Source organism: Plasmodium fragile (genome assembly GCF_000956335.1).
Source record: "Plasmodium fragile strain nilgiri unplaced genomic scaffold supercont1.16, whole genome shotgun sequence".
In the NCBI taxonomy this organism is placed as follows: domain Eukaryota; phylum Apicomplexa; class Aconoidasida; order Haemosporida; family Plasmodiidae; genus Plasmodium; species Plasmodium fragile.
In genome coordinates, this window is record NW_012192596.1 from 245928 (window position 1) to 261042 (window position 15115).

At 41.5% G+C, this 15115-nt stretch overlaps 5 protein-coding genes across 5 annotated transcripts; 2 read left to right on the plus strand and 3 right to left on the minus strand.

Annotated features, from left to right (window-relative positions):
- Window positions 1–729: 729 nt before the first annotated feature.
- Window positions 730–2490, plus strand: AK88_01810 (ribonucleoside-diphosphate reductase small chain; the record flags this gene model as incomplete). The annotated part of the gene is made up of 2 exons (XM_012479445.1): window positions 730–769; window positions 1427–2490. 2 exons carry the CDS (start codon window positions 730–732, stop codon window positions 2488–2490), a joined length of 1104 nt encoding a protein of 367 aa, XP_012334868.1.
- A 483-nt stretch (window positions 2491–2973) lies between these two features.
- On the minus strand, window positions 2974–4608 carry AK88_01811 (uncharacterized protein; the record flags this gene model as incomplete). The annotated part of the gene is made up of 1 exon (XM_012479446.1): window positions 2974–4608. One exon carries the CDS (start codon window positions 4606–4608, stop codon window positions 2974–2976), a length of 1635 nt encoding a protein of 544 aa, XP_012334869.1.
- Window positions 4609–5365: 757 nt separating this feature from the next.
- Window positions 5366–10034, plus strand: AK88_01812 (uncharacterized protein; the record flags this gene model as incomplete). Its single annotated transcript, XM_012479447.1, has 4 exons — window positions 5366–7822; window positions 7939–8434; window positions 8567–8815; window positions 8968–10034. The coding sequence occupies 4 exons, from the start codon at window positions 5366–5368 to the stop codon at window positions 10032–10034; spliced, it is 4269 nt and encodes a 1422-aa protein (XP_012334870.1).
- Window positions 10035–10200: 166 nt separating this feature from the next.
- AK88_01813 (uncharacterized protein) lies at window positions 10201–13083 on the minus strand (the record flags this gene model as incomplete). The annotated part of the gene is made up of 1 exon (XM_012479448.1): window positions 10201–13083. One exon carries the CDS (start codon window positions 13081–13083, stop codon window positions 10201–10203), a length of 2883 nt encoding a protein of 960 aa, XP_012334871.1.
- A 324-nt stretch (window positions 13084–13407) lies between these two features.
- AK88_01814 (uncharacterized protein) lies at window positions 13408–14273 on the minus strand (the record flags this gene model as incomplete). Its single annotated transcript, XM_012479449.1, has 3 exons — window positions 13408–13482; window positions 13614–13726; window positions 13892–14273. 3 exons carry the CDS (start codon window positions 14271–14273, stop codon window positions 13408–13410), a joined length of 570 nt encoding a protein of 189 aa, XP_012334872.1.
- Between the last annotated feature and the right edge of the window lie 842 nt (window positions 14274–15115).

The following is a 15115-nucleotide window of genomic DNA, read 5'->3' on the forward strand; positions in this document are numbered from 1 at the left end:
ATGCCCCTCATGGGTAAAAAAGGGAACATAAAAAAAAATGTGGTGGAAAGATGAGCAAAATTTAGCACGTCCAAGTGTACGTTCAGGTGAACAGTTTGGAAGAATGTTTTTTTTTTTTTTTTTTTTTTTTTTTTAAGTCGACGTGGTGATGTCTGCTGCGAGAATGTAGCGGAGGAGATATGGTGAATTATTGCATTGTTAGGTAAATGTTGTGGAAGTGAAGCGCGCTCCATCAGTTCACTAGCAAAATATCCTCGTTGCATGTCTTACGACACGACTGTTATATGTGGGACAAGTTGATTTACACGCAAGCTGGGGAAGGCGCAGTGTGTATTCACGATTTTATGCCACGTGCCCTGAGAAACTAATTTTTGCCTCATCGAATTGGGGAAGCACATATAACTGCCGAAGGAAATGCAAGCAATCAGACAGCCAAACAAAATGCGCGTTTCCGAGACAAATATGCATATGCTTTTTCCCTTTTTTTTTGAGGGCGCCGCACGATGCATGCGCAAGGCGCATTTTTATTTCGTTCAATAATTTCTTCATTTTGCATTATTTGGCCTTGTATTATTTTTTTTTTATTTTCCCCACTGCAAACGTGTGTAGATATGCACGCACTACGTACATTAGCAGGGCAGCCACTGGGAGGCCCCCAATTATTAACAAGCATGCACACCATTTCGGACGATGTAAATGTGTACATGTGGCGTCCTTGGTACTATACACATGGCGCACAGAGGAGAATTCTCCTCCTCTCGCAACGAAGGTAAAAAAAAGAAAAAAAAATTCGTTCCTTCCTGCATTTATTACTTGCTTTCGACTTGCCTATCGTGTTAGGATATGTTCCAAAAGTTCCCTTCTTTTTGCGTCCTTCGCTTATCGTTCCATCGATTGCCCGTTGGCACGACTTGCTTCACCCGTTTGTCGTTCCTTTGGGCGTTCGTTTTAATTTGTAGCAATATTTTCCCCCGTGGCAAACACTATTTTTTTTTTTTTTTTTTTTTTGTACTTCTTATTTTCTCACTCTCTCAATCTCTCACACTCTCATTCTCTAACTTCCCCGCTTCCACGTCGCGTGCAGCATCCTTGTGCAAAAAAAAAAAAAAAAAAAAAAAAATACTTTTGTAGCAAGCGTATTATAAGTGTGCCCTTTTTTTTTTTTGTAAGTATAATTTTTTTATTACAATTTTTTTTTTTTCTGTTTTCACTCCCGCCCTGCTTGCGTTTGTGTAATATACCTCTTGTTGTTCGGCCACTTCCTTTTGTTCGCTTGGCAATTTGGTGATCCATTCCCACGGCCGTGTGTTTGCATACGGTGGTGTGTGTTACTTCCCGCCTCTTACTGAGTTGAGGTGTTACTCCCTTTGGGTGTATCCCTTTTTTTTTTTTTTTTTTTTTTTTTTCCCCCCCCCCTTCTTCCCAGTGAAATTTGTACAAATGGCGGACGTGCTGAACATTTCGAAAATCCCGCTTTTTTCAAAAAAGGAAAAAGAATTTAGCGATTTGCAAAAAAGCAAAGAGGCTCATGAGAAGATCCTGTGCAAAGAGACAGACCGATTTACATTGTACCCCATTTTGTACCCAGACGTGTGGGATTTTTATAAAAAAGCGGAAGCGTCCTTCTGGACAGCTGAGGAAATTGACTTGTCTAGCGATTTAAAAGATTTCGAAAAATTAAATGAAAATGAAAAACATTTTATTAAACATGTGTTGGCTTTTTTTGCAGCCAGTGATGGAATTGTATTGGAAAATTTAGCGAGCAAATTTTTACGCCAAGTGCAAATAACGGAAGCAAAGAAATTTTACTCCTTCCAAATAGCAGTTGAAAATATTCACTCGGAGACGTACAGCTTATTAATTGACAACTACATAAAGGACGAGAAGGAGAGAATGAATTTGTTTCATGCTATTGAAAATATTCCAGCTGTGAAGAACAAAGCGTTGTGGGCAGCCAAATGGATCAACGATACAAACTCCTTTGCAGAAAGGATAGTAGCAAATGCTTGTGTCGAGGGCATTTTATTTAGTGGAAGCTTCTGTGCTATCTTTTGGTTTAAGAAACAAAACAAGTTGCATGGCCTGACTTTCAGTAATGAGTTAATTAGTCGAGATGAAGGATTGCACACAGATTTTAATTGCCTCATTTATAGCCTGCTCGAAAATAAGCTGCCTGAACATGTGGTTCAGAATATTGTCAAAGAGGCCGTAGAGGTGGAGCGCTCTTTTATTTGCGAATCTTTGCCTTGTGATTTGATTGGAATGAACTCAAGGCTCATGTCGCAGTACATTGAATTCGTGGCGGACAGACTGTTGGAGTGTCTGGGGTCTTCGAAAATTTTTCATGCAAAGAATCCATTCAACTGGATGGACCTCATATCTTTGCAGGGCAAAACCAACTTTTTCGAAAAGCGGGTGGCCGATTATCAGAAATCGGGCGTCATGGCGCAGAGAAAGGACCAGGTCTTTTGCCTCAACAGCGACTTCTAAAGGCCGTCGCCCACGCGTGTAGCAGCGAACATGTGTAGAAGCGAACATGTGTGTGCATCGCCACACCGGCATGACGATGGCCCCCTTTGTCAACACCCCCCCTTTTGTGTTGCCTTTCATACGTGTTACTCCCAATTGTGCAGGCGAGTGAAGCGGGAACGGCGGCTCCTTTCGCCAATCGCATCCTCGCCACTTGGCTCGTTTTTTGTTTTTACAAAACGAAAACAGAAACAAAACATGCTGCATGAAATGTGAAAAGATGAAGTGACAAATGGGTTGGAAAGGTCCTACATGTAAGGCGTAGGGTAGCGTAGCGAATTGGTGCAACCCCGCACCAACACATGTGTGTTTGTGTGTATGGATGTAAAGGATACAACAAGACGTGACAAACAAATGATAAATTTGCTTTGCCCCTCTCGTGGGCATGTCCCCCTCCTTGCCCAATTAAGAAAGCGCATTCGTGTAGGAGGCGACTGGTCCTAATTAGTCACACATGCAGTCATTTAATTTTCGCTTGACCTCCTCCACGTCGATATGTTTCCCTATGAAGAGGAAGGAGGATGCGAAGACGTCGCCGCCAGTTAAAATGTTCTTTACGTTGTACTCACCCCCACCGCTGCTACCACCATTGTCGCCCCCACCCGTTTCGTCACTTCCCGAGGAGGAGTCCGAAAGGTAGGCGTCAATATCGGACACGTCGTCCGCATGGTTGAAATGTTCCATGGGAGAGTCTTCCTCATTATCTGTTGATAGTGGCACACTGCCCATTTCCGTTTGCACCCCATCCAGGGCAGATGGAAAGAAGGTGTGAAGGTCGCTCATGACCAAATCGATTTCGTACAGGTCGCCAACACTTTGGTAATAATACATGTTTAGCTTTAGCTTACTTTTGTTGTTATAAATATCATCATTGAAGGCGACAAACATGCCTTTCCCTCTATATATTTGCAAATTTTTCTTCCATAGAAGGGAGACTAAAGCTTCATTAATTTTTTTAAAAGAAAAAATATTTTTTTTTTTTGCAGAAAGGATCTGTCTCAGTGTGTTTTTACTTTTTTCCTTGACAAATTCATTTTTCATTTTATTTAGTTTTTCACTTAAATGAACTAGGTATGGAATGCTGTGTTCATACTGCAGTGAACAATTAACAAAATCGTTATAATGGAATACGTCCTTGCGATCTGTATTGTGAGTGGTCATGGAATTAGCCAATATCTCTTTTATATTTTTTTTTTCATAACACTTGAGTTCTGTTATCCTTTCCATCGGGATGGTTGCATAACTGGTGAGGTAGATGTAACTTAATGGGTTCATGTTACTAACGAAGTCTTTTATTTTTTCCTTTTGCTCTTCACTAATTTTGTCTATCTTATTTATAATAACAACGTCGCACACGATTAGTTGTTCGTTCGCGGAGGTGGTGTCGTTGGTGGGTACGTTCACATGTTCCTCTTTCTTCCCCTCTTCTGCTTCCTCGGAAGGGAGGCTCTTCTCTTCCTTTTCTGTCTTAGTGGAAGCGAATTGAGAAGCAGCTGCTGCGAGGGCGCCATGAGAATGGAGTGAGTCATCCCCTTGGAAGTAATTCAAAAAATTATATGCGTCCAATAGGTAGACAATGCTGTCGAGGTAAATTTGGGTTTTGTTCAGATCATCTAACCATAAGAGATTGTTGAGCTGTATGTTGTCGTACACCCCCGCCACCTCGACAAAGATATAATCGTAAGAACTTTTCATGGAGAGTATATTTTCAATTAACTTAACAAAGTTGCTTTTGTTGGAGCAGCAGAGGCAGCCGTTGTTGAGTTCGTATATGTAGCCCTCTTCTTTTTCGATCCGATTGACAATGGTTATGTCGTCGTGACCATCCTGCGCACTGTCATTAGCAGCGTCGTGAGCATCCTTCCCGCCCGTGCTCCTCCCATTCCCCTCCTTGGGGAAATTATAAATGTCGTTTATATCCTTGAACACAATTTTGTCAATGTTGTTATTATTTTCTGTGAACTCGTTGTGGATGATGGCGATTTTTTTTCCATTTCGGATGCTCTCCTTGAGGAGGTTCTTGAGCAGGGTGGTTTTTCCTGCCCCCAGGAACCCAGTGATGATGGTGATCCCGATCATTGCTTGGGGGGAGGACGTGGAAGGGAGCAGGCGAGAGGCAGGGGTTCTTCCGATCAAGCGATGAGATTGCGCTTCTACGAGTTCGCTTCTTCCGTTTGATCGCTTTTGTGTATTTGTTCACTTGACACGGTTACCCGTTCTGTGGAATACTTCTGAGCGCGCCCGCAGCGTGGTGTGTTTTTCTGTTTGCGACGTTTTTGTCCAGTTGGATTTCCCCGCTGAGCAATTTCACCACACGTGAGAATGGGGTGCACCTTGTCATGATGATCACCCACTTTTGTTGGCCATACATTTTGTTATTCTCACACGGCAATTTTTTTTTTTTTTTTTTTTTTGAGAAGAAAGCGGCAGCGTGATGTGGCGACTCCTTTTTGTGGTGCCATTTTAAAAGAGCACTTTTGCAAAGCTAAAGGAAGTAGCCAGTGGAATCATTCTTTGGTAGATCAAAATATGGAAAGGGGGATTTTTTTTTTTTTTTTTCCCACCTCTTATAAGTGATTCCCTGTTGGGTAGGGGGGACAAAGTACAATGCTGTATTCTTTTTAAGAGTACGTGATGAGGGAGAGTGTGTGGTATGTATGTAAAGCGATTGACCTACTTGTGTAGAGCACGCTTGCACATCCGAGACACTGAGGAGGGAGTGTTGTGGCTGTCCGTTGAAGCTACCCCTAACCACACACAACTCTCTCACTGCGCAAGAATGCAGAAAAAAAAAGTCGAGGCGCAACATGCCAAGGTGAAAGAAAAGGGCGCATAAATGAGAAGCAGTACCAGGAGGTGCCTTAAGCTGTTGATCGCCGTTTATGTAATTTGTTCCAAACATATCATGTGCCTACGAAAAAGGTTTTTCTTTAACTTCTTGGATAAGGGTAAAGTGGTCCTGTTGGTATGTGTGAAGAGAAAAAATGTGATGCGCGTGAGTAACAGCTACGTGAACAGCTTGATATACACGAGGGAGGATGACATATATAAGATAAACCAGCTGGAGGGCTGCACGCCCCGAGTCGGTGGCAAGTTAGCGGACAAGTTGAGCGTAGCGCAATTGGTCGGTAGTTCGAGCGACGTGCCGGCCGCTGCGCAGAGCGATGACGCAAGCATCATCTCGAACAGCAACTTGGACACTTTGCACGATGTGCATGATGTGGAGGACGAGCGAAGAGAGGACAGCGTGGGTGGCGCCCCTGAAGGGAGCAGCACCGTAGAGTCTCTCCTCCCCAACCAGTTCGAGCCATCAGATTACGAACTACAAATGTACAAGAACAAATGGAAGATTCCAATTTACTGGATAAAAAAATTGGACAGGTTAAAAAATATTAACGCCATTAATTGTTTACAACTTTTGAAGGACGATAATTTGCTGTACTTTGACAATTATAAAAATAAAGGTTTGTTAAAATTTTTAAATGAAGAAAAAAAAAAATATAGCAACTGCATTATTTTGGTGCGTGTTGGAGATTTTTATGAAACCTATGGACTGGACTGCATTTTCCTAATTGAATTTTTAAACATAAAAAAAATGAACAATAAATTATCATGTGGTTTTATAAAGACGAGTATCAACAAGGCTCTACACATTTTAACGAGTAACAATTTAAATGTTTGTGTGTATGAGGAGATGAATGAGATATCCTTGAAGATGAAAAAGAGGTACCTTTCACAGATTGTTACTCCTGAATTTCCCATTTATCTGAACAACATACAATATTGCCAGGGGGATAGAAACAATGTGGAGGATGAGTCCTCTGACAAAGGGAACAATCTCTTTTTTCAGTCATACGATTTGGAAGACCACTTTGTGGTGAAGGAAATCGTGTGCATTTACATTGAAAGTAAGAATATTTTTTCTCTGTGTAAAATTAACTTAAGTTTGAAGACCATTTCTATATTCGATAATATAACATTTGATGTGCTAAATGTTTATTTGAAGAATACAAACTTTCTGAAGGCTTACATTCACCAACATCACAACTCGAGCTTCACGAAAAAAATTACGCAGCTATTTCGGGTCGAAAATTATTACCTCTTTAGTAACTTTAGCAGCAGTCTGCGTTTTCATTTGTTTATACTGGATAAGCTGAAGCGCCAGATAAATGTGGGAGGCTTGTTCAGGCTTATAAGGAACAAGAGTGTGTTTCGTGTTGGCACGGATAACAACCGTGCTGTGTCGGAGAAGCCAGCCAAGGATGCACACACATACTACTCCTATTGCACCCCTCTTAACATATTTACGAGTTATAACATGGGAGTGTACAGGCAGAATAATTGCTACGATAACAGAAGTAGCTACCTCTTTTATAACATAGTGGATGTGGACAACAGTGACTCAAACAGTATCAACATTAACGAGTCGATGGAGTTTTTTAAAAATATTTTTCTTTTTTATCCTCCCTTCAACGTTACAAAACATATAAGATACATAAATGAGTACATTCAGAGGAACCAACAAAACTTAATCATTCCAAACGTGAGACCTTTTCGCAACAACGTCATTGTTACTCTTTTGTCTAACTTGAAGGCTGATCATACAACGTTAAAGAAAATATTTACCAATGTGCAGGCAGTACACAAGTGCATGCACCGATTTGAGTACTCCCTATTGACATCCATTTTTCGAGTGATGAATCACCAGAACAGCTTTGATTTAAATGTTGTTAAATTTTATCATTTGCTAAAAAATATTGAAAGCATTTTGGTGGCCAACTTGGAATTGCATCCCTCCACTTTTTGTTACCGGTCTGACATTCCTGCCTTTAATGAATTCGTTTTTTATCACGAAAATGAGGTGCATAATTTAGTTAATGAGAATTTGCTGAAGGAGGAGAATGAAGCGATTGTGGAGGCCAGGAAAGATTTATTTGAAAGTGTCCTTCGTGATTATGCTGATTTTGAAAATAATGGGGGGGGGAGGAACAAATACGATTTAGATGGCCTCAACAAAATGTTGAAAGTGGATAACACGAATGACATTATTGGGATAAAAAAGAGAAAGAAGAATTTTCAATCTGGTCATTTCTTTCATCCATTGAATAAAAAATCGGATGTGATGAAAAATGTTTATGTGACTGAACACGTGCAAAAGAGAGTGAAGAGCTACTTGTCTGCCATTGATAGGAAGAGACGCCGAATCAACGACATTATTCGCGGCGTAAATGTTCAGCTGTCCTCTTCTGTACATATTCTTTCCTTTGTGTCTAACTTTTTGCAGATCGTGCAGGTCGGTTGCGCTAGGAGATGATGGAACGAGAGTTGGCGTAGTTTTTTGTGCTTTTCCTCCTCTCCGTATTTATATTATAATGTATACGTGCACACTTTGCCTTGTCCTCCCCGCAGGCCCTGTACAACCACACCATAAACAGCATCAAGCGCAAGTGGAGCCTGCCCATCTGCAAGCACCTAACTGTGACGTACGCAAAGAAGACCTTTGACACCATCGAAGAGAAGCTGAGTTACATGCAGAGGTGCCTGTACGACGAGGAAGAAAACACAGCTGGGAAGGACAACCAGGATGGAACGAACGATCCATTGGACCATTCAGATGGGCAACCTTTTATCCAACTGAGTGAAGAAGAAGAGAAACAAATAAAACGAAATGTGGATCCCGATTCAATCGGGGAGATAAAAAAAATTTACAAAAAAAAAAATTACATGAATGACTCTGTGGCGTATATTTTAGGAGCCAAGCCGTACAATATGAGTAAAGACAACTTAGTCAAGTACGATATTTTTTTAAAAAAAAAAAAATTCATTTTGCTGACTGGCAAAAATATGAGTGGGAAGACGACGCTGTCCTTTACGTTGCTGTGTATCCTTTTTCTGGCCAACCTGGGTAAGGTCTTTGTGGTGCATCCGTTTTAACCCATGCGCGAAGTGGTTATTGTGGGGGCAGTTCCCATGGCGTCTCAACCGCTTCTCCACTGCTATCACCACTGCTATCACCATTGCTAACCCCCCCGCTCAGGCATGTACGCCCCCTGCGAGGAGAAAAGCATTGTCTCGAAATTCCGCGAATTCTACAGCTTAAAGAATGTGAACTATCAGGAGCAGATTGAGAATATGTCCCTATTCAGGGAACAGACCTACTACATAAATTCAATAATTGAGGAGATCAAGGAAAACAGCCCCTTCTCCGGACAGTCTACTCGGGATGGGGAGATTTTCATTCTGTTTGATGAACCTTGCATAGCGACGACGCCAGTGGACAATGCGGGTAAAGTTGGAGGTGTGCCCCCCGCGGCCTTTTCCCAGGAGGGGCATTCGCCAAGCAGGGCATATAAACAATCGCTAACGCGCAAATGCGAATGCACAAACGGTTAACGAAAAAAATGGTTTCCACTTTTCCCCATCCCCCCCCCTATGCAGTGATCATCAGCGCCCTGTCGGAGTACCTCCAAAACTACTGCGGAATAATAATCACACACAACTACGACTTGTTGAGGAAAATTTGCCTGAACAACAATATCGTTTTTAAAAAAATAAATGAAAGCATAAACTATTTGACGACCCAAACATATGAGCAAAGAGCCACGCTGGAAAATGGAGTTTGCAAAAACAGCGAAGCGTTGGAAACGTGTAGGCACACAAAGGTTGATGGTAAACTATTGGACCTCTTAACCTTGTACCAAAAGAAATACAAGTTGATACATAATTTAAGTGACAGTCTGTATTACAAATTTTTAGAGTACGTAAAATGTGAGGACGGACAGGGTGGGAAAAAAAGTGTGAACGATTTTTTTGCATATTGTTTGAATGGCCCTTTGGAGGAAGGGGGAACACACCAAGGTTATTTTGCCGAGGGACAGAAAATGATGGGTACAGTGGAAGGAGACAGCTGGAAAGATATGAGACACTGTTTGGAATTTATGCAGAGAGGACAGACCGATGAGGCAGTTGACAACAGGATTAGGGTTGACAATTCGAATGTGAACGAGGAAGAGCCATATGCTGGAAGGTTGCTCAACTGTAGTGAGGATAAAAACTTGGGGAGTGCCACTCTGGACGCGGACATGGTTCGTAAAATGGTCCGCAAAATGCAGGAGAAGGAACTTACCGTAGCAATGGAGCAAATTGAGGATGCAGTGAAAAGAAAAGTTTTTAAAATTGCAATGAATGAGGATGTCCCCATTTTTTTTAAAAACAAGAGTGTAGTTTACATTTTGTGCATATTTGCTCAGAAAAAAAAAAAACCATATTTTTACATAGGAATAAGTGATAACATTTCCGAGAGGTTAAAATGCCACACGAGGAATTTATTAAACAATAAAAATCTTTTAAAAAATGAAAAAAAAAATAACATACTAAATTATAAATTTGACATGGACTCCTTTTACACACTTTTGTTTCACGTGGAAAATAAAATGTTCGCTTCGAAATATGAGAGGGAGTTATCGGACTTGCTGAAAGATGGATATGACATTTTGTCCAAGTAGACGGTTACAGTTGTGTAGGCGTGGATTACTGGCGCCTTTTGCTGTGAGGAAGACTTTTTTTTTTTTTTTTTTTTTTTTTTCAGCACAGTGGAAATCAAAATTGGATACAACAAGTTCCCTGCGTTTACCCATTTGGAGGGATGGGCTTGCGTGTCTGCTCCGCACTTTACAGATAATAAATCTCTGACACAAAGTGGGAGCACTCACTGTCATGGCATTTTTGCACAAATAAATTTTTGAGATGGTTAAAAACAACATATATGTGATTTGATTTGTGTGCACGGTTTTTATTTTTACAAAATTTGTTTTCCCTGAAATGGAGAATGTACTCCTCCGCGTTACATGTGATGGAATATATAAAATATTTTATGAGGAAGAGAAGGGCATAATTTTTTTCTTTTTTGATCTGTGTGCATTTTGTATACTCATCCAAGACGTATGAATAAAATTTCTCATTTTTTAAAAATAAATCATCATATGTGTCTAGGTTATTGCAAAATTGCGGCGTGATTATGCCTTTTCGCACGGGGGACACATGATCATGCTGTTGTATCTCCTCTGATGTGCTGCTATTTTGTGTGTGTATTTCCTGTGTTGATGATTTGTCCACAGATGAATACTCCTCCGATGAGGCGACTTCCCCCTCGCTCGCGCCCTGCCTGTAGAGGTCATACTGTAGCCTATTATGGATGGAAACAATTCTGTAAAAATATTCCTTGCTAATTTCTCCTTGAAATTTATTTACATATATTTTGTTTTTTTTAAAATTTTTATATAATTCAAAATTCCAGAAGAAAATAATTTTTAAAATGGTGTGCACGTGGGCATCATTAATGTCTTCTAATTGAATGCCTTTGTGTACGTACAGCTCTTTGGTGACGGGCGTTGCCCAAATGCGTGCCTTTTTCGCGTTTCCAGTGCCGCAGCGGGAAAAAGCGATATGGGAAGAGGCGCACGTCGGTCTGTGCAGGTGTTCATAGGGAAGCCCATTCGACTGTCCAAACGTGTCCATCTGGTCCCTCTTAAAAATTACGTCCTCCCCTATTTGACAACTCACATCATCGTCCTGATAAAAAGTGACCAAACTTTTTAATATCAAGCTGTCTACGTTCGCTTTATTATATCTCTTCACATTATACCTGCTAAGCATTAATTTGCTATTATTTTTTTTTTTCTTTTTGCTCGAAAATATCATGCGGAAATTTCTGTTCCTGCTATACACAGAATTATCCACAATGCATTTGAGCAGTACCATTTCTTGGTCACCATTTTCGTTTCCGTGCATTTGAAAAAGTTCCTCTTTATTGTGGACATCTCCCTGAAGGTTCTTCTCTTCACGTGAGGGCGTGGAGTCAGTGTCCTCTACGGATGGAATGTTCTTCTGCGTATTTGTCTCCCCGTTTTTGTTGTCCACAACTTCGTCCCTCTTCATTGCAAATAGAAGAATGAGAAAATTATCATCTGCTCTGTCAAAACAATTATTTCCTTTTGCATTTTCTAATTTATGAACATAAATTTGCACTATATCGTTTAGTGATTTAGTGTACATGGAAAAGTACGAACTGTTTTTTATTCTTTCTTTTGCATCCCTAGGTTTGTTTCCGTCCCCGTTGGGTGCCCCTCCACAGAGCGAACTACTCTGATCGTTCAAAATTATCCTTCCACTGACGGACGTGCTATCATCTCTAGGAATCTCCCCACCACTGATGGCCATCACAACATCGTGTATCTCGCTGAAGTCGTTTATGAGGTCGAGCGCTGTTTTTTCCTCAACGGGGTGTTCTCTCGATTCGTTCTGCAAGTTAGGGTTGGCAAAAGCGCCCCTATGGTTATCCCCGCATGGCTCAGACAAATTTGGACAACTCCCATTGAACTTACAACGGGTGGTGTCATTTTCTCCAGTGATGCTTCCCTGGTGGGTATCACTTGTCCGGTCTTGCACATTAGTAGAGCCACGGGAACACAAATTGGCGTTGTCTTCAGTGGGAAGAGGAGATGCCTTTTCACCCTTTATATAAACAGTAGATAAATTAATGACATAAGCGTTTTCATTTTCCTGTATTGCTCGCGAAATATGATTTATAAACAGGTCGACAAAATATTTTATGCAATTTTCGTTGTTAAAAAGGAGAAGCTTTTTCTGGCTCATTTGTGGACTGAACTTAGTTTGCCTTTTTTTGTACTTTTCGTAAAAAAAATCATCTGACTTGTTCAGGCGATTTTGAAAAAAGTAACAATAATCTTTTAAATATTCGTAATAATCATCATCATGGTGTAGGCAATGAATATTTTTTATAATTACGTGGAAGGATATTTTTTCGCTTGTAGAGCTATCTAAAATTATAACATCATTTAAGCAAATTTTTACATCGAAATTGGTGTACACGAATAAGCACAGCTCGATGAGGAATATGAAGAGGATGGAGTCCTTATTTTGGTGCCCGTTTAGCACGTCGTACTCCAGGTCGAAGAAGAGCCACCGTTTTTCGTTTGCCAAGATGAGTTCGTAGAGATGCATTGGTTGGTCATGTGGTGGGCGTCCACCCCCTGTGAGCGCTTCGTTTGGTGGCGCTTCGTTTGGCGTCGATTTGCATGGCGATGATTTGCATAAGGGCAAATTGTGTGGTTTCCCGGCGCTGGGCCCTTTCTCATCGAAGTATATGTCTTCCAACGACAAGGCGTAGAAGCAGTAGAATTTCAGGAAGCGGTACAGACTGTCCAATACGAAGCATCTCTTGGCATTTTCTATCTCCTCCGTGTATATAATTATTCCTTGTCCATTGCGGGAGGAGGTGGCCCGACTTGGGGGTGCCCCTTCCTCCGCCTCCACATCAGTATCTGCCTCGGCGTTTGAATGTACCTCGATCAGTTGGGCGTAATGTGAAAGGGCCTCGTGCTGTTTGTAGAACCACCTTTTTCTTACACCCTGCGAAACAGACTGATCGAACCGTTTTAGCCTTTTCAGGATGCCGTATTTTTCTATGTTCACTTCGAAGATCGGTTTCTCGCTTTTCCTCTTCCCGTAAAATGTCTCCGCATCCACCGCCATGGTTCATATGTGCGTAGTTGATTTGTATCAGACGTGAACAGCAGTGGGTGCGTGTGGGTCATGAGTTGTGCGAAGGGTCAATCGGCAGTTTCCACTTCGAACCAGACACACCATGTTATTTATTTTGTTAGTAGGTGTTGGCCAGCTTTATGTAGTACATGGAATTTTTCCCCAAGCTGTCATCCTGAGCTTGCTTTGTTAGGCGTATATGGTTGCGTAGTAATGTACACCTGCGCAACACATATATACGTGTACACATGGATGGATGTCCATCCCTAATCTGAGCGCACTGCAAAGGTGATGCCACACACTGGTGAGTCAAGGCTACGCTGGAGTGAGTCCCCTAATGCGTTCAATTATCTTCTCGTCGAATGATTTGTCCCGTATTTCGTCTCCTGTCTGGGTAGGGAAAAGAAACATATATATATGAACACAAAAAAGGGTTGCTCCGTAGTGGGGAGAAGTCTGTTCTCAAGTCGAGAAGGGAATTGTTCTACCCACGCGAATATAAACGAGTTCATCCTTCTTACATTGTAAAGTGGATTCAGGATGATGAACTCGAGGAATATGGTTTTGTATATGTCTCTTAAAAAGTGAGACAAATTCGGGGTGCTCTTGTGAGTGATTATAACAAACTTGTAGGCTGCAATTTTGTGGGGAAGGCAGAAAATGCAGGGTTTTGTGCGATGCGATGAGACAGGATAATATGACGGTGGAGGGCATTCCCAATGATGTGTGCTACACACACGTGTGGTGCTCAGATGCATGACCCAACTAATAACCGAGATGGGTGTGCGCCCCAACTAACCTGTTAGCGTTTCGAAGTAGTGCAGCTTGTAAAAGGGGGTGTTGAAACAATTAAAATTGCCGACGTGTAGGTTGTCCTGCGTGTTTGTAATATTTTGGTTATGGGTTTTTAAACTGTGGTTCATATTTTTATTAACATTCTGCATGGACTTGTAAAGATTTTTTAATTTCTTGTTTGGTTGTATGTTGAAGCAGAGGTAGTTCAGAGCATAGATCGATCCTAAGAGGAGTTTCTCCTTTTCGACTTTGTTTGGAGAACTCGTTTTTTCTCTTTCCTCATTTTTTAAATCAATGCTATAGATGCACTGATTTTTGAAGAATATGTAGAGGTAGTAGTACTCGCGCGCGGCGTCCTGGGGGTCAGCGCCCTTCTCGTGCGACATGGTTTATAGTGGCACGCTGGTCTGTGCCGCTACGATGGTCTGATTTCCCCGTCCCCTGCGACAATACTTGTGGGGAGCTTCAAACCAGGATAACTGTTCTGGTATATTTGCGCACCTCTCTAGTTGATCCCACAGGACGGGCACATAAAAATGTAAATATGTGTGGTTAGTTTCAGTCCAACGCGGGGGACAAGTTTAGCAATTGGTCCCATTCCCGTCGTTGGGGAAAATTACCTATTTTTTTTTTTTTTTACTGTCACGATTTTTTTTAAAAAAAATAATATTATGTGGAAGAAATTTAGCTTGGCGAGGCAATCCACATAGGTAAGTGACATTCGAGGAGAGAAAATGAGCACAGATTGCAGAATGGGTAGTACACAAGTTCCTACGTAAAAGAAACAAAAGGGGATGAGTAACAAATAATTCTGGGCATGGGGGTTGCATGTGCGTAAGGTGCGGGGGTGAGGACCATGCCACGTTAGGAGGAAAATGATGTGAAGGGGTGGCTACTGGCCAAGTAGAGAGAGGTAGGTGTGAACTGGTCAGTTACATGTAAAGAAGATCGCCTGGGTGTACAGACTAAGGGGGGGGGACAATTGCGACACAGCACACAGGGGTGAGCGGGTGAACTATAGTTAGCCAATAAAAAGACGTCTGATCGACCAAGCGCGTGGGTGACGTACAACACAGGACACCGCACTTGTTCCTGTTTTACCTCCATACCGAAGCCGGGGCCTCCAGGAAGATTTAAAAATGTGGTCACAGTTATATTCTCGGTCAGGTTGAATATCTTTTTTTTTTTTTTTTTTTTTTTTTTTGGTGCACTTATTTTGGAAAGTACG